The sequence below is a fragment of the Molossus molossus genome, unplaced genomic scaffold, assembly GCF_014108415.1.
Source record: "Molossus molossus isolate mMolMol1 unplaced genomic scaffold, mMolMol1.p scaffold_m16_p_15, whole genome shotgun sequence".
NCBI lineage: Eukaryota > Metazoa > Chordata > Mammalia > Chiroptera > Molossidae > Molossus > Molossus molossus.
The window spans coordinates 15,472,191-15,499,211 of record NW_023425350.1 but is presented as its reverse complement, the minus strand read 5'-3'; the positions used below and the strand labels follow the sequence as shown (position 1 = coordinate 15,499,211).

At 40.8% G+C, this 27,021-nt stretch overlaps 1 protein-coding gene across 3 annotated transcripts in view; it reads left to right on the top strand.

Moving 5' to 3' along the window:
• The first annotated feature begins 528 nt into the window (after positions 1-528).
• The window catches only part of ASXL2 (ASXL transcriptional regulator 2), a 125,602-nt gene continuing 99,109 nt past the window's right edge, over positions 529-27,021 (top strand). For 2 of the 3 annotated variants that reach the window (XM_036262912.1, XM_036262911.1), the window contains exon 1: positions 679-880. In XM_036262912.1, coding sequence (XP_036118805.1) covers positions 824-880 — 57 coding nt within the window. In that variant the 5' untranslated portion in view covers positions 679-823. Of the gene's footprint in view, positions 881-27,021 lie in introns of all 3 variants that reach the window. The other variant, XM_036262910.1, reaches the window with a different exon arrangement.

The window sequence follows — 27,021 nt, the reverse complement described above, 5'->3', positions numbered from 1 at the left end:
TGGAAGCGCTCTGGGCATGCGATCAGATTTTTGTTTTCTCTACATCCTAGACTTGTGGGCTTGGTAAATAACTCAATTTCAAATTGCTTCACCCAATAAGTAGAGGAGAAATGTTGCAAATCATCGAAAAGATAACCATTGTAAAGATAAACATGGACAAATAAAAAAACTCAAATACAAGGTTTACTTAAGGTAATAGTTGGGAGGGTCGCCCCTTGAGGGAAGAGGCTGTCTATTCCAAGTCTCTACCGCCAGCCCAGCGCCTCGCATGCGGTCGCAATCCATGTCAATAAGTCTTCCGGAATGAATCAAGTTCCGCTTCCGCACGCCGATTTTCGGGGTAGGCGTGAGAGTCGAAGGCCCCACACAGGCTAGCGCGGTACTGTCCTCACGCGCATGCTCTGGAGGAGAGGCGGAGAGCGGAGGAGCGGGGGCGTGGCGCCGCGCCGCGGACCGCCGGCTCGCTCTCCTGCAGCCGCGCGCGGTGGGCGGGAGCGCGCGCGCGCTCGTTCGCGCTGCCGGCTGCGTACAGTAGTGACGGCCGCGCGGGAGCGGTCACATGACCGTAGGGCTGCCTGTACAGTAAGGACCCAATATGGCAGCGGCGGTAGCAGTGGCAACGGCAGCAGGAGGACCGGCCGCCCCATAGACCCCCCCTGCGCACCGCCCCCGCCGCCTCCTCAGCTTGGGTGCTCCTCAAGCCTGACTTCCCCTTTCTCCCACTTTTCCCGACACCGCGGGAAAAACAGCGCAGGGCAGAGCAGGCAGGGAGGATCGGCCGGAGCCCGGACACGGGAACCTCCCAGTCAGTTCAAGACCCGACATGAGGGAAAAGGGCCGTAGGAAGAAGGGCAGGACCTGGGCGGAGGCCGCCAAGACGGTAAGAAGAAGGGAGCGAAGGGGAAGGCCGGGAGGTTTGGTTCTCTCGCCGACCTCCGGTCGCAGGGGAAGGGAGGTCATTGGCCCAGCGACCCGGCTGAGGGGGCACAAAACCGCGCGGAGAGGCGGCGGTTGGTGTCGAGTTGTGATCTCTGTGGGAATGGAGGCGCCCAGCGGAAGAGGGTCGTCGCGGCGCTGTGGCTTCTCCCTGCGATTGCGACGAGTCCTCTACGTGTTTTGAAGCTGCCTCTCGGGGTCACGTCGCTCTCACCCCCATTCTGTGGTAGCCCCCGCCCCGGCATGGGGAAGTCTGTTGTGCTTGCACAGTAACCGGTTCTTCTCCCTTGTGCGGCTGAAGATCCCCCATTGGGTGCAGATAGGAGAAGGCTTGTGTGTGCACCCAGCCCCGGAAAGGAGAGGGGAGCGCCGGAGCTTGGTAGAATTTACCCGCTAGAGCAGACAGGTCGCCTGACCTCGGGCCCCCTGCTCGTTAGGGCTCCCAGTTCCAACGTGAGGTCACGAGTCTCTTGTTTTTGTTTGCTGTTGGAGCTGAAAGTGCAGGAGGTGTTTAGAAACCAAGTAACAGGTGGGACTTGTAGAATTTTTTTTTTTTTTCTGTTTCCGTAGAGACCTACTCTGAACAAGGCAGCAATGCATGGCGGGACGTGTAGTTTAGCCGGCCTTGACTTTTCCGTAAAGTGATGTGGCCTCGGCGAAGCTGTACTTAGTGTGTTAAACCATCTTTTAAAAAAAATTCTTTCTGATTTTTCTCTAACGAAATTTAGAGGTAGGGTTTAAATATAGGACTATTTAGGATTAATGAGAGCTTTATGCTTTGTGAAAAGTATTAAAAACGTGTCTATATGTAGAAATGAGAGTGCAGCAGAAAAGTAACAGGACCTGAAACAGCAGCATTTTAGTAGTGTTTGGGAAGTGAGAAAGTGTGGAGGCATTATCTGTAAAGGTGAATCATGTCAGTAATACTTGTATAGCATGGAGAACCTTTCTAAATGAACCTTTATTATATAATGTTTGGTTTCTTTTTAAATGAGATGTTTCTGAATATAAAAGTAATAAAAGTTCATTGTGGGAAAATTTGGAACATTATAGAAATGTATAAAAAAGGAAATAAAAAATAACATATTTCACCCCTCAGCTATATCTGTTTATATTTTGGTATATGTTAGGGGTGGATGAGTCTTAAACATGTATTTCTGTTTTAGTTGGAAATGTGAAAAAGTAAATAAAAACACATTTTATATATTGAATGTTTTCATTTACATTATGTCCTCATAATTGTGACTGCAGGTAGTTTCCCTTTAAAAGATTTTTAAAAAACCTATAGAAATAATTTTTTTGGTGCTTGGGAAATTTGCCTTTCACAGAAGACTATTTTACTTTTTTTCTACTTGATGAATATCGAAGACCTCTTTTATTAAAAGAAGGATGATAAATTTTAATTATCGGTAAGCCGACCCCAACCTTAATTATGTAAATTAATTTTGTTTCTAGAATCTTAGTATTTTTTGCATTTTGATCTCTTTGGATAAAAAAAATCTAATCCTTGGGCCCTGGCCGGTTTGGCTCAGTGGTTAGAGCATCGGCCTGCGGTCCAGAGAGATCTGGGTTCGGTTCCTGCTAAGGGCATGTACTGCGGTTGCAGTTGGTCCCTGGCCCCGGTTGGGTCGTGCGGGGGGCAGCCACTCGATGTTTCTCTCTCTCTCTCTCTCTCTCTCTTCCTCTCTCTCCCTCCCACTCTATCTGAACAAAAAATGGAAAAAATATGTCCTTGGGTGAGGATAAAAAAAGAAAAAAATCTAATTCTTGGGAGATTGTGACAAATAGGAAAATTTTGTCTGCATCTGTTTATATTTTCCTGTAATGAATTAATATATTTGCTAATTTATAATAATTCTTTCATGCCCTAGCTAGCTATGTGAAAAATAGTATTTTAAAGCTGGAAAGACTGCCCTGCAGGTGTTGCTCAGTGGTTGAGCATCGGACGCATGCACCAAGAGGTCTCTAGTTGGATTCCTGGTCAGAGCACATGCCCAGGTTGTGGGCTTGGTCCCCAGTGGGGGCATGTAGGAGGCAGCCAGTCGATGTTCTCTCTCATCGATGTTTCTCTCTCTCCCTCCCTCTCCCTTCCTCTCTCTCTAAAATCAGTAAAGAAAAAAAATTAAAAAAAAAAAAAGCTGGAAAGACTAGTTTAATTAATAGAGTTCTAAGTGAGTTCCAGGAGGGATGAGTATATTAGTGGCTTGGTGGTTTTATTTGCTTCCAGCAAATGTATGAGGCCTCAGGTTATGTAAAAATGAATTGTAGAACAAGAATGGTGCTCTGGCCAGTTTGGCTTAGCAGTTGGAGTGTCGGCCTATGAACCAGAGAGTCCTGAGTTCGGTTCCCGCAAGGGGCACATACCAAAAAAAAAAAAGAATGGTGACACTAGGACTTTTTTCTTTTTTCTAGTAACCAAAATCTAGAAAATACCATGCCCTTGTTGGTTTGTTTTATCATCTATAAAGTGAGGAATTAAACTAAACCTCTGTTCAAAAGGTTTTTGCTAGTAGGAGGAATAGAATTATAGAAGTAAATGTAAGAGGAATAAACAAAAGTAAATCTTTAATATTTCAGATTGTAGAATGAAATCAGAGAATTGATGATTTGACAAATGGAAGAAACTTTGACCTAAATTAAGAAATGGTCTTCTGGGCCCTGGCTGGTTTGGCTAGAATGTTGGCCCAAGGACCAAGCATCATAGGTTCAATTCCCCATCAAGAGCACATACCTGGGGTTTTAATCCCCAGTGGGTGAGGAGGCAACCAGTAAACGTGTCTCTCTCACATCGATGTTTCTCTCCCCTCCCCACTCTTCAATTCTCTCCAAAAAAATCAATGGGAAAAAAAATGAGGGTTAACAACAACAACAAAATGGTTCCCTGGCTTAGTAGCTCAGTTGGTTAGAGGATCGTCCTAAATACATGAAGGTTTAGAGTTGGATCATCCTTGGTTAGGGCACATACAAGAAGCAACCAGTGAATGCATAAGTAAGTGGAGCAACAAATAGATTTTTTTTTTTATCCTCACCTGAGGACATTTTTGCATTTATCTTCAGATAGAGTGAGAGGGAGAAAGGGAGGAAAAGAGAGAAACATCGATGTGAGAGAGACACATCAAATGGTTACCACCCACACGACCCCAACCAAGGCCAGGTGCAAACTGCAACTGAGGTAAGCGCCCTTAACAGGAACCGAATCCAGGCCTCTCCGGTCCATGGGCCGGCTGATGCTCTAACCGCCAAGCCAAACTGGCCAGGGCAAATCAATGTTTTTCTTCCTCCCTTCCTCTTTCTCTCTGAGATCACTGGTAAAAGGAAAAAAAGAAATGCATATATTTATAATATCAAGAAGACTAGAAGTTTAAAAAATTTTTTTCCTTTGTTGAGAGAGAGGAAGTGGAGGGAGAGAGAGAGAGAGAGAAACATCGATGAGAGAGAACATTGATTGGCTATCTTCTGCATAACTCTCACTGGGGATCAGGCCCACAACCTGGGCATGTGTCTTGACCTGGAATTTAACCGGCGACCTCTTAGTGCACGGGTCAGTGCTCAACCACTGAGCCACATCGGCCGGAGGGAAGTTGTTTTATTTTTAATCCTCACCCGAGGACATTTTTGCATTCATCTTCAGACAGAGCAGGAGGGCGAGAGAGGAACATCGATGTGAGAGAGACACATCGACTGGTTGCCACCCACATGACCCCAACCGGGGCCGGGGCCGGGGACAAATTGCAACCGGGGTATGTGCCCTTAGCGGTAACTGAACCCGGACTCTCTAGTCCGCTAATGCTCTAACCGCTGAGCCAAACCGGCCAGGGGCAGATGTTTTTTTAAAAATATTTTTTCTTTCTTGATTTTTGAGAGAGAGGAAAGGATAGAGCAAGAAAGAGAGAGAGAGAGAGAGAAACATTCATGAGAGAGAACATCGATTGGCTACCTCTTGCATGCTCCCCACTGGGGATCTGGCCTACAACCTGGGCATGTGCCCTGACCAGGAATTAAACTGGCATGGGTTGTAGCATGGGTTGACTCAACCACTGAACCACACTGGCTGGGCTTTTTTTTTTTTTTCCAATTCTCATCTGACAATATGCTTTGAGAGAGAGAAACATTGATTGCTGCCTTTTTTACATGCCCCGACTGGGGATGGAACCCACAATTTAGGTATGTGCCCTGAATGGGAATTGAACCTGGCAACCTTTCTGTGCGCAGGATGATGCTCAACCAACTGAGCCTCTTTGGCTGGGCAGGAGAAGTAAGTTTTAAAAAATAATACAATAAAAAAAGAAAGAAGCAGAGCCCTGGCCAGTTTTGCTCAGTGGTTAGAGCGCCAGCCCACAGACCAAAGAGTCTCTGGTTTGATTCCAGTCAAGGAATTTAGTTGCAGGTTCAATCCCTTGTTTAAATAAGTTAAATAACTTTTAAACTTATTTCATAATATTAAGGTCAAATGTTCTGGGAATGGTTTCAGCAAGGAACTAGTAAAATTATTTATGAATACAGACAATATATGCTTATTTATTTATTTTTTTATCCTCACCCGAGGACATTTTTCCTTTTTTTTTTTTTTTTTTTTTTTGTTCAGGTAGAGTGGGAGGGAGAGAGAGGAACAGAGAGAGAGAGAGAAACATTGATGTGAAAGGAACATATCGAGTGGCTGCCACCCGCACAACCAACCAGGGCCAGGGACAAACTGCAACTGAGGTACGCTCCTTTAGCGGGAACCGAACCCGGGTCTCTCAGGACCGCAGGCCGACGCTCTAACCGCTGAGCCAAACCGGCCAGGGCTGCTTATTTATTTTTAAAGAGAGTTTTAAATTGATTTTTTAAGGATATTTTTCCATTGATTCTTAGATGGGGGTGGAGGAGAGAAAGAGAGACATCAGTGTGAGAGAGGGACACATTGGTTGCTTGCCACATGAACCCAACCCAGCAGGGGATTGAACCTGCAACCAAATTCCTTGACTGAAATCGAACCAGAGACTCTTTGGTCTGCGGACTGACACTCTAACCACTGAGCCAAACTGGCCAGGGCTCTGCTTTTTTCTTTTATTATTTTATTATTATTGTTGTTATTATTTTGGTTAATCCTCTCCCAAGGATATTTTCCCATTGTTTTTTAGAGAGAGTAGAAGTGTGAGAGAGAGAGAGAGAGAGAGAGAGAAACATCGATGTGAGAGATGCATCTACTGGTTGCCTCCTGCATGACCCTAACTGGGGCCAGGGATTGAACCTGCAACCCAAGTATGTGCCCTTGACCAGGAATCGAACCTGTGACCCTTTGGTCTGCAGCCTGATGCTGTAACCACTGAACCAAATTGGCCAGGGCTGCGCTTCTTATTTTATTGTGTTCTTGGTACCTGCATTGTCAAGCTGTCCTATTTTAGGGAGTACTGTTAGAATGGGGTTGTAGCCTGGCTGGTTTGGCTTAGTTGGTTGAGCATCATCCCATGGAGCAAAAAGTCACTGGTTCGATTCCCAGTCAGGGGAAATGCCCAGGTTGAAGGCTTGATCCCCAGTGAGGGGCATGCAGGAAGCAGCTGATGGATGTTTCTCTTTCATTAATATTTCTATCTCTCTCCCTCTCTCTGAAATCAATAAAAACATTTTAAAAAATGGGGTTGTATTTCTGACCAATAATGGAGCAAAAGATAAATAAAATTATTCAATTATATATGTATATATACATATGATATGGTTGTGTGTGTGGGTGTATGAGAGAGCTACATGGAATGATGTAAGGTTGCTGTGAAGAATCTGAAAAGTAAAATAAGAGTCATAACTATTTATTTTTATTTTTGCATTTATCTTCAGATAGAGCGGGAGAGAGAGGGAGGAACAGAGAGAGAAACATCAATGTGAGAGAGACACATTGACTGCCACCCACACAACCCCACCCCAGGCCGGGGACAAACCACAATCAAGATACGTGCCCTTAGCAGGAACCAAACCTGGGACTCTCTGGTCCGCAGGCCGACGTTCTAACTGCTGAGCCAAACCGGCCAGGGCCATAACTTTTTTAAATATATTTTTATTGATTTTATAGAGAAGAAGGGAGAGAGAGAGAAAAAGAGAGAGAGAGAGAGAGAGAGAGAAACATCAATGTGACAGAGAGCAATCGATCAGCTGTGTCCTGCACACCCCTTACTGGGGATCGAGCCCGCAACCCTGGCATGTGCCCTGACTGGGAATCAAACTGGGACTTCTCAGTCCATGGGACAATGCTCAATCCATTGAGCAACACTGGGCTCGTAACTATTATATAATAGTAAAATCATGCCATTATGCCAAAAGGCTGATTAAATGTATAGACTGGTTCCAATAACTAAGGACACCAGACAGAAGGATAATGGAGCCTACCTGCTGAAATTATTTATATTTGCCTTGTACAAATACACCAGTTATAAAATGCATCATTCAGGTATTTAGTTAGCAGTCTCACATTTTTTGATTGTTGTTCATCCTTATCCGAGGATATTTTTCCATTGATTTTTAGACAGAGTGGAAGGGAGGGAGAAGGAGAGAGAGAAAGAAACATTGATGTGAGAGACACATCCACTGGTTGCCTCCTGCAAAACCCCAACTTAGCCAGGTTATGGACCTGCAATCCAGGTACGTGCCCTTGACTGGGAATCAAACCAGTGACTCTTCAGTCTGCAGGCCAACTTGCTAACCTTTGAGCCAAACTGGCCAGGGCAGCAGTCTCACATTGTAAATTTTAAGGCTGGCAGTGATGATTGTGATGAAATTATTTGGATGAGAGATCTGTAGAATAGTGTTTGGTGCAATTTAAATAGAAAAATTTCTAGTAAGCCAGAGATGTTGAGAACCATTAAACTTGACTCTAATGTTCAAAGTTATGCTTATTTAAAAATAAAAAAGAAAAGACATTGTATCATTTATATATTTGATGACATCCTTGAGGAATTTAGCAGTTTTTTGCTAAGCAGAGCTTTCAAAATATTATAATCTTGTTGATCCTGTTTCTTTACTTTTATCACCCACCACAACTAGCAAAGCATTGAAAGAGAAAAATAACCTAAGAGGACAGGTTTGTTGTGATTATAAGTGGAAGGGACAGAGTTACAGACCTTAGAGATTGTACACTAGAGTTACCCTAGAGATTGTACACTAGAGGTGCCTTTTGGGAGTAGAGTGGTCAAAGTATGAGAAGTGCAGTATGGGTGTGAGAGTTGAGCACAGTAGTCTGTAGTGTAGATCTTTAGTATATGGTTTCTAGACTGAAGAAAAAGTGGTTTGTTTTTTTGGATGGTATTTATATAGACTTCATATACCTGTTAATATTATTTTGAATATATAGTTTTATATTTTGTCACTTACCTAAAGTTATTTAACTTTGGGGAATAAGATGGAAGATAGAAAATATCTACTGAGCCCTGGCCGGTTTGGCTCAGTGGTAGAGTGTCAGCCCATGGACCAATGAGTTGCGGGTTTGATTCTGGCCAAGGGTACATATCTCAGTTGCAATTTGTCCCCAGCCCTGGTCACGGTCGCATGGGAGGCAACCAATCGATGTGTCCCTCTCATATCGGTGTGTTTCTCTCTCTCCCTTTCTCTCCCTATCTCCTTCCCACTCTATTGAGGATAAAGAGAAAAATATCGCCTGGCTGGTATGGCTAAGTGGTTGAGTGTCAACCCATGTACCAAGTGGTCACCAGTTTGATTCTCAGTCAGGGCACATGCCCAGGTTGTGGGCCTGATCCCAGTGTGGAACATGTAGGAGGCGCCCAGTCGATGTTCTCTCTCATTGATGTCTCTCTCTCCCTTCCTCTCTAAAATCAATGAAGAAAAATTATTTTTAAAAAAAGAGAGAAAAATATACTTGGGTGAGGATTAAAAAAAAAAGAAGAAAATACTTATTGAAAGAGTAAGACACAAGCTAATTACTTTTATGTAGAAAGTCTATAAAATGGAAAATAATTACTTAAAAGTATAATTAAAATATACATTGATTAGAAAAATGTTGTAACAAATACACATTACAAAAAAGATGTATTAGAAATTTTCAGTTCTCTTAATCTTTATCACCAGTAACATTTTTCCTTTTTTATTTATTTATTTTTTTATCCTCACCGGAGGACACTCTTCCATTTTTTGTTTAGGTAGAGTGGGAGGCAGAGAGAGGAACAGAGGGAGAGGGAAACATCAACGTGAAAGGGACACATCGAGTGGCCACCACCCGCACGACCAACCAGGACCGGGGACAAACTGCAACCAAGGCACGTGCCCCCAGTGGGAATTGAACCCGGGTCTCTCTGGACCACAGGCCGACGGCCCCAGTCGCTGAGCCAAACCGGCCATGGCCATTTTTCCTTTTTTAAAAATTGATTTGAGAGAGAGTGAGAGAGAAACATCAGTGTGAGAGAGAAACATTGATCCATGTGTTACCTCCCGAACGGGAATGGAATCCATCACCTAGGTATGTCCCCAGGCAGGAAATCAAACCCGCCATTTACAATGTATGGGAGGACGCTCTAACCAACGGAGCCACATCAGCCATACCAGTAACTTTTAAAAAAAATTTATTTAGTTATTTTTTTATCTTCACCCAAGGACATTTTTCCATTTTTTGTTCAGATAGAGTGGGAGGGGGAGAGTGAGAGAAGCATTGACGTGAAAGGGACATATTGAGTGGTTGCCACTTGCACCACCCAACCAGGGCCGGGGACAAACTGCACCGAGGTATGTGCCCTTATCAGGAACTGAACCCAGGTCTCTGGACCGCAGACTGATGCTGTAACCGCTGAGCCAAACCGGCCAGGGCTCTTTTTTCTTAAAAAAATAAGGATAGTACACCCTGGCTGGGTAGCTTGGGTGGAACATTGTCCTGATGCACTACTGTCGAGGGTTTGGTCCCTGGTCAGGACACGTAAGGGATCAAGTAGTGACTGCATGGCCCAGCCAGAGTGGCTCAGTGAATTGAGCATCCCATGTACTGAGAGGTCCTGGTTCGATTCCTGGTCAAGGCACATGCCCATGTTTCGAGCTTGATCCCCGGTAGGGGACGTGCAGGAGGTAGCTGATGGATATTTCTCTCTCTCATTAATGTTTCTATTTCTCTCTCCCTTCCTCCTTCGTGCAGGAGGTAGCTGATGGATATTTCTCTCTCTCATTAATGTTTCTATTTCTCTCTCCCTTCCTCCTTCTCTAAAAAAAATCAGTAAAAACATTTTAATAAAGTAATATTGACTGCATTGAACAACATGCAGTGAAACAAGTCAACGTTTCTCCCTTTAAATAAATAAATAAATAAATAAATAAATAAATAAATAAATAAATAAATAAATACTAGGAGCATGACCAGGCCTGGTTATGGTCTGTTGGATATATATTGACTAGACCAGAATCCTGTCTTTGTGTTGAATTTGTAGTTGTGTTAGAATCTCTAGTAGAGACTGTGAATCTTGGAAAAACATATTAAACAAATCTATTGTTTTTGTAATAATAGGCTATAGATAGTAAACTGGACAAAATCTTGGTTTTTGGATTACATAAAAAATGTAGTGAGAAAGCTTTGTAAGAGGCATGGGTTAAAAATTAAGACACTGCTTTGATCCATAATTTTTACAACAATAACTGCATGTTTTTAATTTTATTGAGGTATAATTGACATAAAATTATAAGATTTTGTATATTTATGAAGTTGTATCTGTAAGTCTATTTTGTGTTACGTGATTCAGTGTAACACTTTCTTGAGTGATCTTACTTCTTGCCATAATAACGAGGTAGAGCTTCCCTGTGTTTTGCTTCTTGAATTTTGTATTATTGTTTTCAGTTCATCCTTCCTTCTGTCATGTTTGTATGTTCTACAATGCTTCTAACTGGGTAAAGGAAAAAAAATATCAAAATCTTTTTCTGAACACAAGTTAAACTTTTCTGTGAAAGGTACTGCTGCTGCATCTCCTAGAGTTCTGACAGGAGCTGAGAAATAAGGTCAGATTTGCAGAAGTCCTTGCTGTTTCATCATCCACAGAATCTATCCACCCTTAAAAGGCTGTGCACTTTTGCTGTCGTTGAAAGGGCATTATGTTTTTACTACAAAAACTGTCTGGAAAGGGTCCAGTATGTGGAAGATATAATTATAGGAAACTGACCAGTAGGGTTTGCTTAAACCTATTTTTGTTCTATTTACAAAGAAACTCTGAATGCCCCTCTGGTTCTGTATTTTCCCCCCCATATCTCATAGAGCTTATCCTCATGGTTTATAGTATTATGCAATTTAGTATTTTTAGTACAGTTTGATTTATCATGTTTTTAGTGTGTTTATCACCTGAGGATATAGGATATTTTTTATTGCTTTTTAGAGAGAGAGGTCAGGGAACAGGAGAGAGAGAGAAACATCAGTCTTTACCATGAGTAAGTTTTTTTTTTAGATTTTTAAAATTGGTTTTAGAGAGTGGAAGGGAGCCAGAGAAAAGAAACATCAATTGATTGCCTCCTGTGTGTGCTCTGTGGACTGAACCCGCAACCCAGGTATGTGCTCTGACTGAGAATTGAACATTCAACCTTTTGGTGTGCTAGGTGATGCTCCAACCAACTGAACCACCTGGTCGGTGCTGTTTTTTAATGTTTTAAATGGTAATTGAATATATTAAGTTTTTCAACTCCTATTATTATTATTTTTTATTGATTTGGTTTTGTGTTTTGTGTTTTTTGTTTTTGTTTTTGTTTTTTTTTTAGAGGGAGAGAAAGAGAGAGAGAGACATCCATGACAGAGAAACATTGATCGGCTGGCTCCTGCCGGGGACCCAACCTGAACCCGGGCATGTGACCTGACCACAAATCGAACTGTTGACCTCTTGGTCCATGAGATGGTGTTCAACTAACTGAGCCACACTGGCTGGGCCGAACTCTTATTTTTGTAAAGGAAAATAATCTTTATTTAGAAAGTTTTGAATTAAAAATACAAAGGTGAATGTAGGTGCAGTTTTTGAACTCTTTAAATATGACTTAAATACAATGGTATTACTTGCTTTAAACTTTGAGTTTCTATTAAAGTTATATAGGCTCACCCAGGCCAGTTTAGCTCAGTGATTAGAGCATTGACCCATGGACCAATGAGTCACAGGTTCGGTTCTGGTCAAGGGCACGTACCTTGGTTTCAGTTCTTCCCTGGCCCTGGCCAGGGTCGTGCAGGAGGCAACCAGTCCGTGTGTCTCTCTTACATCGATGTTTCTCTCTCCCTTGCTATCTGAAGATAAATGCAAAAGTATCCTCGGGTAAGGATTAAAAATTAAATAAATAAATAAAGTTATATAGGCTTATTATTTTATTATTACTATATTTAAAGTTTTTTTTTCTTTATTGATTTTAAAGAGAGAGAAAGTGAGAAGGAGGAGAGATAGAAACATCAATGAGAGAGAACATCGATTGGCTACCTCCTGCATGCTCCCCACTGGGGATTTGGCCTACATCCTGGGAATGTGTCCTGACCTGGAATCGAACCAGCGACCTTTTGGTGCATGGATCGATGCTCAACCACTGAGCCACACCAGCTGGACTGTAGGCTCATTATTTTAAAAAAAACATGTAGAACACAAAGTATATAAAGAGTTAAGTAACTGTACTGAAAAAGGATGATGTGAAAGTTCGAATACTGAAATATTGAGAATACTTAAGAGTTACCATTCTGAAATTAACTGTAGTTGATTGTTTGACTGTAATTTTCTGGACTTTTAACTCTGTTTATGGGAATATGCGTAAACACGTACACCTATACATATTTTATATACAGTTCTGGAACTTTTTTTTATTGTTGTTAATCTTACATAAAGACATTTTACCATTGATTTTTAGAGTGGAAGAGAGGGACACCCTCCCCCCCAACACACACATCCCATCCCCATCCCACCCCCCGATGTGAGAGAGACACATCAGCCCTGGCTAGTTTGGTCCAGTGGATAGAGTGCACTGAATGATCATGGGTTCTATGCCCTGTCAACAGCATGTACCTTGTTTGCAGGTTTGATCCCTGGTCCCTGTTGGGGTTGTGCAGGAGGTAATCAATCGATGTGTCTCATTTCGATGTGTCTCTCTTTCTCTCCCATCACTCTATCAAAAAAAAATCAAGGAAAAAATATTCTCAGGTGAGGATTAAAAAAAATAGAGACAAATTGAGCCCTGACCGGTTTGGCTCAGCGGTTAGAGCGTAGGCCTGTGGTCCAGAGAGGCCTGTGGTCCAGAGAGACCCGGGTTCGGTTCCCGCTAAGGGCATGTACCTCAGTTGCAGTTTGTCCCCAGCCCTGGTTGGTCGTGCGGGTGGCAGCCACTCGATGTGTCCCTTTCACTTTCATGTTTCTCTCTCTCTCTCCCTCTCCCCCCGCACCCCGCACTCTATCTGAATAAAAAATGGAAAAATGTCTTCGGGTGAGGATAAAAAAAGAGAGAGAGAGAGAGAGACATTGATTGGCTGCCTCCTGTACAACCATGATTGGGGCCAGAGATCCAACCTGCAACCCAGGTACGTGCCCTTGACTGGGAATTGAACCCTAGACCCTTCAGTCCATGGTCTGACACTAACCACTGAGCTGAACTGGCCAGGGCTACAACTTGCTTTTTTCTTTTTAATTTTTTTTTCTTTATTGATTTTAGAGAGCGAGGGGAAGGGAGAAGGATAGAGAGTTAGAAACATCGATGAGAGAGAACATCCATTGGCCGCCTCCTGCATGCCCCCCCACTGGGGATCAGGCCCACAATCTGGGCATGTGCCCTGACCGGGACTCGAACCGACAACCTCTTGGTGCATAGGTCGACATTTAACCAGTGAGCCACACTGGCCAGACATAACTTACTTGCTTTATGAATATCATGGATGTCTTTTTTTTTTTTTTTTTTAATATGTTTTTATTGATTTTAGAGAGAGAGGAAGGGAGAAAGAGAGAAACATCAATTGGCTACCTCCTGCATATCCCCCACTAGAGATCGAACCCAAAACCCAGGCATGTGCCCTGACCAGGAATTGAACCTTTGCCCTCTTTGTAAACAGTACACAGAATGACACTCAGCCAACTGAGCCAAACTGGCCAGGGCATAGATGTCTTTTTAATGCCATTATTTATTTATTTGCCTCATTCTTTTAAATGGTTTCTTAATAATCCATTGATTTTGTATACATTACCATATAAAAAATCAGCCCTTGATTATTTGATGTTATAGGTCATTTATAGTTTTCCCTTTGTAACAAAAATTCAGAATATGCATTGGCATATATGTATACATATACATTGTGTGTGTATATGTGCACTTGTGTGAATGGAAGAGTTAAGATAGTTTGTAAACTTGAATTTGTGCCAGTTTATATTCCCCTCCAAAAATTTGGGAGTTTCTGTTTTTCCCCCACTTTTTTTGTAACCCAAAGAATATATCAGTCTCTTTACACTTTGTCATTTTGATATATTAACAAAGCATTTCTTTTGTTGTTTTGTTCAGTAGAACTTGATGGGAATGTTCTATATCTGTACTGTCCAAAACTAGTCACATTTAGAAATTGAGCACTTGAAATGTGGCTAAAGTGACTAAGGAACTGGTTTACGAATTTTAAAGTTTAAATAGCCACATTTGTCTTGTGGCTACCATATTGGATAGTGCAGGTGTAAAGTAACTTTCCATACTTACTGACTATTTATATATTTTTCACTTGTCCATTCAGGTTTTTCTTTTTCTTTTTGCTTCCAGGTCTTTTTTATACTTTTTTTTTTAAGTTAAATTTTTTTTTTTAAATTTAGAGAGGAAGGGGGAGAGAGAGAGAGAGAGATAGAGACAGACAGACAGACAGACATTGATTTGTTGTTGCACTTATTTACACACTCACTGGTTGATTCTTGTATGTGCCCTGATGGAGGATCAAACTTGAAACCTTAGTGTATCGGGATTATGCTTTAATCATCTGAGCTATCCAGCCAGGGTTTATACTAATTACTAAGAGTGCTTTGTAGATTAAGGAAACTAGCTTTTTGTCATATGTGTTGTAGATCTGTTCCCATTTTTGTTTTTGACTTAATTTGTACATATTTTTTTGCTTCCCAGACATTCTTAATGTAAAAAAATTTATAAATCTTTGCCTTTTGTGCTTTTCTAGGTTTTGAATCCTCTTAAGAAAAGCTTTCCCCACTTGAAGATCATAATTTGAACGTTTTTAAAAAATATTTAGCCCTGAAGGTATATCTTCCCTAAATAAAGTATGTATTTTATTGGGGATAGGTAAGAGGAAATTCAATTTATATATGTATCAGTAAAACTATGCTCCTTAAAAGCAGAAAATTTTCTTTTTAATGTTCTAGATGCAGAGCTTAACTCATTTTCTTGCACATGAGTTGCTAAATCTTTTTCTTTTTTAACCATTTAAAAATTTTAGAAGATATATTTCTATTGATTTTTCAGGGAGAGAGAGAGAGAAACATAGATGTGGGAGAGAAACATTGATTTCTTGCCTCCCGCACACACCCTGACTGGGAATCAAACCAGTGACCTTTTTTAGGGCACAGAGCAATGCTCAACCCACTGAGCCACACTGGCCAGGGCTTAATCATTTTCAATTGGAGGTAAAAGAAGACATTGTTCTCACTTTCAAGAGAATGCAATTTGAATAAAATTAGTCAACTATATTAAGTGTTGTTTGCCAGGAAAAAGGTTAAGTGTCTGTCTTGTTTGTGAAAGAAAATTATCTCAAGTCACACCTGAGTATTTGCCTCCAAAGACCCTTTTATGTTACATTTGGACGATGGGAAATTTCTTGTAATTCATTTCTTGTAATTCTTATTTCTGATCTTGCTTGAGAAAACTAAAATTGGTTAATGGTTACTACAGATGTACTTGGTCCTGAGCATCAGGAGACACTATAAACCTTATTATAGTGTCTTCTGAGTAACTTGATCCATCTTTTCATAAAAAATTACATTGTGAAAGACTTTTCATTTGAAAATTCTTTAGTTTACTGATGTTTAGCAGTTGATACTACATTTAGAATAGACTTTCATTGGAGTTCACAGTTTGAGATGGCCTGAATCATCCTGAATCTTTAATCCACTGATATCTGAATTATTTAATAGCTGCTTTAGCCATATTCAGTTTCAAATAAAGTGCTTAATGATGTTAGCGACTTATTTCTAAATAGTAATGTAAATATTTAAATATATTGCTATTGATTTATAGTGATGAGTTTTCTCTATGATTTGAGTGGTTCTGACAAATTTTGTAAGTTTAAGCAGATGGTACCATGAACTATATTAATATGTTAGGAAAGGTTTTCTCTTTTATTTTGTGGTTGGTGTGTGTGTGTATAGATGTAAAAAAATGGATTACAAGAAAAAGATAATAGGAAAAAAGTTTGATATATATTAAGTACCCATGAAAGACATAATGGGGAATATAAAACTTTTTTTTAAATGTTTTTATTGATTTTTAACACAAATTATTTTTCTTTGTTGATTTTTAGAGAGAGAGGAAGAGAGAGAGAGCGCGCTAGAAATATTCGATGAGAGAGAAAATTGATTGGCTGCCTCCTATATGCCCCAGATGGGAATGGGCCCACAACCTGGGCATGTTCCCTGACCAGTAATCGAACCAGAGACCTCTTGGTGCATGGGTCAACGCTCAGCCACTGAGCCACACCTGCCAGGCTTGATTTTTTTTTTTTTTTTTTTTAATCTTCACCTGAGGATACTTTTTTTCATTTTTAGCTTCAGATAGAGTGGTGGGAGGGGAGGAACATTCATGTGAGAGAGACACATCAATTTCTTGTTTGCCTCCAGCATGACCTGAGTCTCTTTGGTCCTTGGGCTGACGCTCTACTGCTGAGCCAAACTGGCCAAGGCTGTTTTTATTGATTTTTATTTTTTACTTTTTATTTTTTGGGAGAGAGAGATAGAAAGATCAGTGAGGGAGAAACAACGACTAGCTGCCTCCCGCACACCTCCTACTTGGGGGATCAAGCCTGCAACCCCGGCATGTGCCCTTACCTGGTAAAATTGAACTGGGACCTCTCAGTCTATGAGATAACGCTCAGTCCACTGAGCCACACCTGCCAGGCTGTAAAACTATTTTTAATAGTAGTTTGGGAATGACCTTAATCTGGATTTGATCTTGGTTCTAATTTAGTATATCATCTTGGACAGGTTATTTAAACCAGTGCACAAACATTAATGTGCATAAGAATAATCTGGAGAGCTGTTATAATGCAGATATTTGTTCAGTAGGTCTGCAGTATAGCTAGAAATTCTGCATTTCTTTTTCTGTTTTTTATCAGTCCTCACCCAAGGACATTTTTCCATTTATTTTCAGATAGAGTGGGAGGAAAGAGAGAGAGAAACATTGATGTGAGAGGGACGCATTGACTGGTCACCTCCCGCATGATTCTGACCAGGGCCAGGGATGAACTGCAAGTATGGTACGTGCCCTTGACCAGAATTGAACCCATGAGTCATTGGTCCACGGGCTGACTCTCTAACCACTGAGCCAAACTGGCCAGGGCGAAATTCTGCATTTCTAATAAGTTCCCAGGTAATTCTGGTGCTTTGGTCTAAGGACCACTTTGTGAGTTGTAGGGATTTATACTAAGCTTTCTCAGTTTCCCCAACTTTAAAATAGAGATAATAGTAGAACTTACCATTTGGGATATTCGGTGATTAGGTGAGAATGTATGAAAATTTCTTTATACAATGACTAGTATGCTGTGAATGCTGTTAATATTACTGGGAAATTAATAAATATAGATCATTTCATGTTTGTGAATGGGAAAACTATATATTGTAAATACGTTCTTTCTTTTTTTTTTTTTCCCCTCACCCGAGGACATTTTTCCATTTTTTGTTCAGATAGAGTGGGAGGGAGAGAGAGGAAAAGAGAGAGAGAGAAACATCGATGTGAAGGGACACATCGAGTGGCTGCCACCCGCACGACCAACCAGGGCCGGGGACAAACTGCAACCGAGGTACGTGCCCTTAGCGGGAACCAAACCTGGGTCTTTCTGTACCGAAGGCCGACGCTCCAACCGCTGAGCCACACCGGCCAGGGCTAAATACGTTATTTCTTAGCAAAGAATTGTAGAGGTTTGAGATAGTACTAACGAAGCCTTTTATCCTTAGGGATACCATTTGCCACTTGTTTCTGAAGGTCAGTGTGTAATCACACAGAGACTTATACTAGCTGTAAACAAGTTGGGGGACCCATTCATTTCCTGCTTTGGGAAATTCTGTACCAAATCCCACTCTCAATATACACTTTGGAAACTGCCTCTGAGAAGGCCATGTGGCAAGGAATGGTAGGCTACCTCTAGGAGCTGAGTGACTCCTGGCCAAGAGTCAGTAAAACAGAAAGGGACTGAAACCTAGAAACAAGTAAGCTTGGTAGTAAGCTGGGAAAGGAACCCCAAACGTCAGATGATTTCACATTCCCAGCTGACAGTTTGATTTGAGTCTAGTCAGAACCCTAAGCAGAAGACCCAGTTAACCCATGTACAGAATCCTTACACACACAAACTGTGAGATAAATTTGTGTTGTTTTCACCTAAGTTTTATAATAAAACGTAATCAAGGGTAAATTTGTGTTTGGGGCTGTAATAGCAAACTAGTAGTAATACTAAAATTTGGTGGAGGAGGACTGCATCTGGGTTGGTCTTAGAGGTTTGATATGAGTGGTCAGGGATGATGAATAAAACATTTACAGGTGAGTCCTGGCCAGGTTTGTTCCGTAGTTCAAGTGTGTGGCAAGTTTAATACCTGGCCTGGTGAGGGTTGTGCAGGAGGCAAACAATCGATGTGTCTCTCTCACATTGATGTTTCTCTCTCTCTCTCCACCCCCTCCCACACCATCTAAAAATCAATGGAGTCCTAGCCGGTTTGGCTCAGCAGTTGGCACATTGGCCCACAGACCAAAGAGTTGAGGGTTCGATTCTGGTCAAGGGCACGTACCTCGGTTGTGGTTTGGTCCCTGGCCCTGATCAGGGTTGTGCAGGAGGCAACCGGTTGGTGTGTCTCTCTTGCTTTGATGTTTCTCTCCCTCCACCTCTCCCCCTCTCTCCCTCTCTCCCTCTCTTTCCCTCTCCTTCCTCCGCCCTCTCTTCTTCTCTTCTTCCCTCTCTGTCTGAAGATAAATGGGAAAAAAATATGCTCAGTTGAGAATTAAAAAATAAATAAAAATCAATGGAAAATATCCTTTTGGGAGGATTAACAACAACAACAAAATTAAAGGTGAGTATGGGCAAGGTCATTCCAGGAAGAGGCAAGAACTGAAAAGAAGGAAGGCTGAAAAATGCAGGGTATGTTTGATGTATGGCTAATTTACCTTTGAGTATTGTGAAGTCTAGTGAAAAATAAGACCAGAGCCTGGCTGGTGTGGCTCAATAGTTGAGCGTTGACCCATGCACCAAAAGGTCGCCAGTTTGATTCCTAGTCAGGGCACATGCCCCGGTTGTGGGCCAAATCCCTGGTGGGGGGGGGGGCATGCAGGAGGTGGCCAGTCCATGTTCTCTCTTATTGATGTTTCTATATCTCCCTCTCCCTCTGAAACTCAATAAAGAAAGAAAAAAAATAAGGCTAAAAACAGTGGGTTGGGGTAAAAATGTGGAGAGTTATAGAAGTTGGGCTGACAAGTATTTTTATTCTAGGGGTCATAGGTTTTATGTAGGAGATAACAGCTGTATTTCAATCTGACTGGGCCATTTGTGGGATTTATTGTAGAGGGCTGAAGAATCTAGCTGTAGAGGGGTTATGAGGGTTAGAGGAGGACTCTGAATTAAAAGTGTAGGCCCTGGCTGGTGTGGCTCGGTTGGAGCATTGCCCTGTGTACTAAAGGGGGTTGCAGGTTCGATTTCCAGTAGGGCACATACCCAGGGTGCAGGTTTGATCCCCTTGTACGGGAGGCAACTGATCTCTCTGTCTCTCTCTCTCTGTCTCTCTCTCTCTCTCTCACACCCTCTCCCTTCCTTTCTCTCTAAAATCAATAAAACAATATGTCCTCAGGTGAGGATTTTTTAAAAAGTACCAAAAGAAAAAGCGTGGGAGAGGGTATGTATTTTTTTTCATGTCATTCAAATTTTTCTCATTTCTTACCTATTATAACTATAGCTATCTCAGCTCTCCAAACAGAATTATTTACTAAGTATTGCCAGTCTTCTGAAGTTTTCACAAACTCATCAAAATGAAATTCTATCATTCTTGAAAGGAAAAAAGAAAACAAACTCTTTCCCTAGTTATTCTGGTTCATGTTGATTTTTATTTTATTTTTTCCTTTTTTCTATATTCCTGTACCACTGGTTCTTTCCATACCACTGTCCTCTGTTGCTCTTTGAGTTTGTTCAGGTGGTACAATCAGTCAGGGCTGTGCGTTGTACAACTCTAAGGGAAACAATTCATACTATATTTTATGTGAATATTGCTCCCTGGAGTTGTGTACCATAGTGGCTCTGGGTTCTATGATGCTTTTTGTAAAAACACCATTAAATATTGATGAAAATTAAGGACATTTTTCCAGTAGAAAACCTTTTTGTTACAGATTTGTGATATAAAACTCATACCTTGAGCAGATGTGGGGGACAAGAAGGACAACTTTTCCAGTCTTTCATTTAACATTGGATTTGCTTCATATGTATTTCCCAGATCTATTTTCTAGCAGATAAAAGGTAGCAAATGACAAAGGCTTAATTAAAATGATTCTCAAACTAGATTTCTTGTGGACCGTCTACCAAGAATTTGTATATTAATTCAAGGGGTTTTAAGTTGTCTTTGAAGATATTTTATGCTCTAATGCTAATCTAAAAGTTGTATGAGTACATTTGTGATTTGAATTTACCTGTTTTAAAACACTGAAATTTGTGAATGACTTCAGTCTGCTTTGTATCATTTTAAGATATTTTCGTAATCTCTAATCAAACATTTTTCAATTCTCTTTCTTATTAATAACCTAGATGAGGCTTTACCTTTTATAGATTTACTTCACTTTAGTGTTTGTGAATTTTGGTTCTAGTTTAGGATTGGTGTGTTATTTTCTTTTTATTAATCTTGAATTTAAAATAAATTTAGTTTAATATGTAACAGATTTCCTCCATTTCACAAACATCTATTGAATTATTTAAATTATAGAAATTAAATTAACTTGGAAAATAGAGAAAAAAAATCACTAACATCTATTGAATTATTTAAATTATAGAAATTAAATTAACTTGGAAAATAGAGAAAAAAATCACTCATTTAACACAATATAGCTTAACATTTTTGGAATTTTCTTCTAGTCTTTGATACAGTTTTCTTTGTAGTTGTAATCAGTCTCTATTTTTCTGTTTCTAATCTGCTTTTTTATATATTAAAAAGTATTTTCTGATTTTGCCAATAACTCTTAGAATGGCTGAACGATACTCCATTATGCAGTGTATCATAAATGCCCAATAGTATTAAGAATATAAGAACTTAAAATGAACGTTTTATTGCTATAGGGGCTGTCTTTTCTTTTCCATATTTACATACACACCTGATCAATCATTCCAATATTTTGGATTTAAATTTTTTTTATTTTAAAGATTAATATGCAGCTCAGACTGGGTGGCTCAGTTGATTGAGCATCGTCCTGTGCGCTGTGTAGTTGCTGGTTCAATTCCCAGTCTGGGCACATGCCTGGATTTTGGGTTTGATCCCTGGTCAGGGCATGTACGGAAGGCAACCGGTCAGTGTTTCCCTCTCTCTTTTCCCTTCCTCTTTCTAAGCATATCCTCAGGTGAGGATTAAAAAAGAAAAAGATTAACATGCAGTTAAAATTTTTGTTACCCAGTTTTGTGAATTTAACACATCTATAACCACCATTTTACAGGAGTCAGGGACAAAGCAAAAAATTCTAATGCCATCCAGCTATATAGTCACCCTCCACTGGCCCTAACCCTTGGCAACCACTGATAAGTTTTTTATTACTGTATTTTATTGCCTTTCTGAAAATGTAATATAAATGGGGTCATATAATGTATAACGTTTTGAGACTGGTGTTTTTTTTATCCTCACCCGAGGATATTTTTCCATTTTTGTTCAGATAGAGTAGGAGGGAGAGAGAGGAATAGAGAGAGAGAGAGAAACATCGATGTGAAAGGTACACATCAAGTGGCTGCCTCCCGCACAACCCCAACCAGGGCCGGGGACAAACGGCAACCGAGGTATGTACCCTTAGCGGGAACCGAACCCGGGTCTCTCTGGACCACAGGCCGACGCTCTAACCGTTGAGCCAAACCGGCCAGGGCAGAACTGGATGTTAATAAGGTGAATATTTGCTTTATGAATGAGGGTACGGTAGGTGTAGGGCTATATAAATGTATATGTTTACAATTCAAATAGTAGATGCTAATGGCAAAATTCCTAAGTGTTTAAGAATGTAAAGACTTTTACACCTCTAACTCTCTTTCCCGAGGTAAACACCGATAATGGTTTTTAAGGTACACCACTAGGAATTTTGTTGGCATATATATAACTCTCCGTGCCCCCTTTTAAATGGATAGTGAGTTAAATTTTATGTATAATTCTGCAACTTGAATTTTTCATTTAATAACATTTGATTGTCTTTGCATGTCTGCACATATAGCACTACATTGTTCTTTTTCCTCATAATATTATGAAAAATTTAAAACAAAAATTTGAATTTTGCAGAGAATACCCATATATCCATCACCTAGATTCTGCCATTAACAGTTACTCTCTTTATTTTATTTACTTATTTATTTTGTGCTGTCAGTAATCCAGGTCCTTATGTTAACCATGAACCAGCACCAGATTGTTAGACCTCAGTCCTTGCGTTCTGGCTAAGAAAGAATTCAGAGCCAAGACTCAAGTACAGAGAAAGTTTATTTAAAAAGTCACAGAGGTAGAAGAAGTGAGCCGTAGAATGGAGACAGCTGGGCTGCTTGGACTCAGGAAACAAGTTACAGAGGTGAAAGAAGGGCCCTTAGAGCTTAGGAGAAAGAAAGGTGAAGAGAGCATGCCAGAAGGAAGGAGAGGGGGAAAGGTGTGGGCATGCTTGAGAGAGAGCACGTAATAATTACTCTCTTTAAAAAATTTTTTTTTCTTTATTGATTTTAGAGAGAGAGGTAGAGAGAGATGGAAACATCGATGAGAGAGAACATCTATTGGCTGCCTCCTTTATACCCCCAACTGGGGATTGGGCCCACAACCTGTACATGTGCCCTGACCGAGAATTGAACCAACAACTTCTTGGTGCGTGATTCAATGCTCAACCACTGAGCCATGCCGGCCGGGAAACAGTCTCTATCCATCTATTCGCATTGCTCTTTTTACAAAATTGTAATAAAATACATATAAAATAAAACTTTACTTTCATAGTAATTTTATTGTGCTTAACACTACTGAACTATACACTAGATCTCTAGATCTTTTTCATCTTATAGAACTGACACTGTAGCCCTGGCTGGTTTTGCTCAGTGGTTAGAGCGTTGGCCTATCAGCCCAGAGAGTCCCTAGTTTGGTTCCTGCTAAGGGCATGTACCATGGTTGCAGTTTGTTCCTGGCCCCAGTTGGGTGGCAACCAGTCGATGTGTCTCTCTCATGTTGGTGTTTCTCTCTCTTTCTCTCTTCCTCCCTCTCTCCTTCCTGGTCTATTTGAAGATAAATGCAAAAGTGTCCTCGGGTGAGGATAAAAAAAAGAACTGACACTGTAGACATTAGTTATTCATTTCCCCCTCTCTCCTAATAGTCCTAGGTAACCACCATTCTACTTTCCATTTCTGTGAGTTTGGATTCCTTTAGTTTCTCATATAAGTGAAATCCTACAATGTTTGTCATTTCATGATTACTTATTTTACTTAGCATAATGTCCTCAAGGTTCCAACATATTGTAGCATGTGTCAGAATTTCCTTTTTTTTTTAATCCTCACCCGAGGATCATTTTCATTGATTTTCAGACAGAGTGGGAGGGAGGGCCTGAGAGGGGGGAGAGAGAGAAACATCAATGTGAGAGAGAGACATCAGTTGGTTACCTCCCACACAACCTCAACCAGGGCCGGGGATCAAATTGCAACAGAGGTACTTGCCCTTGAGTTGAATTGAACCAGAGACTCTTTGACTCTCCTACTGCTGAGCCAAACTGGCCTGGGCCAGAATTTCCTTTTTAAGGCTGAATAATATTCCTCTGTGTGTGTGTATGTGTGTGTGTACATGTACATACCACATTTTGTTTTTTCATTTGTCAGTGGACACTTGGTTGGAATATAGGCTATTGTCAGTTACAAACATGGCTTCAGTAAATATTGTTGTACATATTTATTTGTGTCCTTGTTAGAATATAGTCATAGAATTTTTATATTGGAATTGCTGGGTCAGAGACATATCCTAAGCCAAATAGTGCTTCAAAAAGGGTTTTTACAGCAGTGGATAACAGTACCTGCTCCCCAAACCCTGTCAAATACTTGACTTTCAGTCATTTTCACCTTTGCCAATTCAGTAGATGAAAAAGAAAAAACTGGTTTTGATTTTGATTCTATATGAGTATGGTTGAATATCTTTTTAGATGTTTACTGACCATTTGTATTTCTATTTCTCTTTATGTCCTTTGTCAATTCTTCATTTTGAGTTGTTGGTGTTTTTTTCATTCATTTATAACAACTTACTCTGTGTGTGATATGTTTTCCAAATTACCCCCTAGTTTTTCTTTAGGTTTTGTTCATGGGTGTGCATGTGCATACATGTAGTACCAAGTTTTTCATTTTTATGTAGTCACATTTGGTAATATTTTTTCTCATGTTGCTCTGGGTATTGTGTCATTCTTTGGAAAGCATATTTGACAAATGCAGAATCCAAAAAGGACAAGATTTGAGTATATATGCATGAAAAAACTTTTTTGGGTCTTAATAATACTTATACATGATCAAAGTGTAGGGAGGCTAAAAAGGAAAAATATCACCCACAGTCCTACCACCCATTGGCAATTACCATTGATATTTCAGCACACTTTCTTTTTCCCTACTTAGCCCACTTAGTTTGTGGAGAGTGATTTGTATGTAACATGGTCACTGACCTTGAGGATAACAGTGTACTTACTGATTGTGGCAGAATGGATGCCTCTTTTTGTGTGAGCTCTAGTGCAGTTCACTAAACCTCCTGTCAGCCAGTAAGGAGTTAGGAAGGGCAGAAGCTAAAGCAGGGATTATTAGTATTAGAAGATCATCATGATGAGATTCAGAAATCTGTGATGGCCAAGTTGTATTTTGTTTTCCTCCCTTCTGTTGTGCAACTTTCCCTCACTATTTAGTCAAGTTCTTTCTCTCTCTCTCTTTTTTTAATTGTTGAAAATATCACAGATATCTCCTTTTTTTCCTCCTATTGACCCCCTTCTTTCTGCTCCCACCCCCTTCTCTCCCCAACCTAATGTCTGTTAGTTGTGCATATATGCATATGAGTTCTTTGGTTTATCTTTTCCCACCTCCCACCCCCAATCCTCTGAGGTCAAGTTCTCTCTCTTTTTTTTTTATCCTCATTTGAGGACATTTTTCCATTTTTTTTTTTTTTATCCTCACCCGAGGATATTTTTCCATTTTTTGTACAGATAGAATGGGAGGGAGAGAGAGGAAGGGAGAGAGAGAGAGAAACATAGACGTGAAGGGACACATCGAGTGGCTGCCACCCGCACGACCAACCAGGGCCGGGGACAAACTGCAACCGAAGTACGTGCCCTTAGCGGGAACCGAACCCGGGTCTCTCCGGACCGCAGGCCGACGCTCTAACGCTGAGCCAAACTGGCCAGGGCCATTTTTCCATTTTTTGTACAGACAGAGTGGGAGGGAGAGAGAGGAAGAGAGAGAGAGGGAAACATCGATGTGAAAGGGACACATCGAGTGGCTGCCACCCGCACGACCAACCAGGGCCGGGGACAAACTGCAACCGAGGTACATGCCCTTAGCGGGAACCGGACCGCAGGCGGACGCTCTAACCGCTGAGCCAAACCGGCCAGGGCTCAAGTTCTCTTTTTACTGTGCAGTTTTTCTTTCTTTTAAACTATGCAAGGGCAGGGGTATTTTAATCCACCTTTGAACTGGAGCTTTAAATAGAAATTGTACCTCTGGTGAGCTGTTGTGGTGGCAGCATTAATACAGTGAGAAAACTCTGAATTTTCTCCTAAAAGAGAGGTGAAATCTAGGAAATCTACCTTGGGATTACCTGGTTATCTATCCTCTTGAGAAGGTTTCCTTTTAGTTCTCTTTTGATTAAAACTGAATTATTTTGTCTCAGCTAATAAGTGCATTTCACTATGTGGAGACAAGAGCAAGGGGCTAAAATAACTAGGAATGGTAAAAAGTAATATATAATTAAATGCTGAAATCGCTCATTTTAAGATAGTTGAGAAAGAAGACTATTATTGAGAATGCAAGCTGACTTCTTGGAGGAGGTGAGATTTTCTCTGAGCGTGGCTCTTTTAAGCAAGGATGTAGAAGTCCAGATTCTCTTTGCTATCTGGGAAGCTGTGCAGTCTAACACAATTGCCTTGTCTTGGTAGCTTCAAGGCATTGCTTTGTCTGGGAATATCTTTGTTATACAGTTCTGTAATTTAAAGAGCTTAAATAAAAAAATCGTGGCGACTTTTCATCCTTAGTATGGTTAAAAGCTTGTTGTGACTAAGTAGGCCCTAATTATTACCATTCTATTCACCATAACTGGCTTTACTGTTATGAACCCATGTTTATGGATTCAGAATACAATTGACCTTGAACAACATAGGTTTGAACTGCACGTGTCCACTTATATGTGGATGTTTTTCAGCAATACAATCAGCCCTTGTATCTGCAGATATCTGCAGATTTCACATTAGTGGATTCAACCAACCATAGATTGAAACTTTTCACATTCCTAACTGCGGTTTACCAACAGCTGTGGGTCAAAAAACAATGAGTCGCAGGTTCCATGATCGTGAAGGGCATGTACCTCGGTTGTAGTTCATCACCAGCCCTGGTCGGGGTCCTGTGGGAGGCAACCAATCGATGTGTCTCTCTCTGTCCCTCCCTCTCACTCTCTCTGAAGAGAAATGGAAAAATATCCTTGGGTGAGGAAGTAAAAAAAAAAAAGATCTCTTTGTGAGGGGAGTTAAATT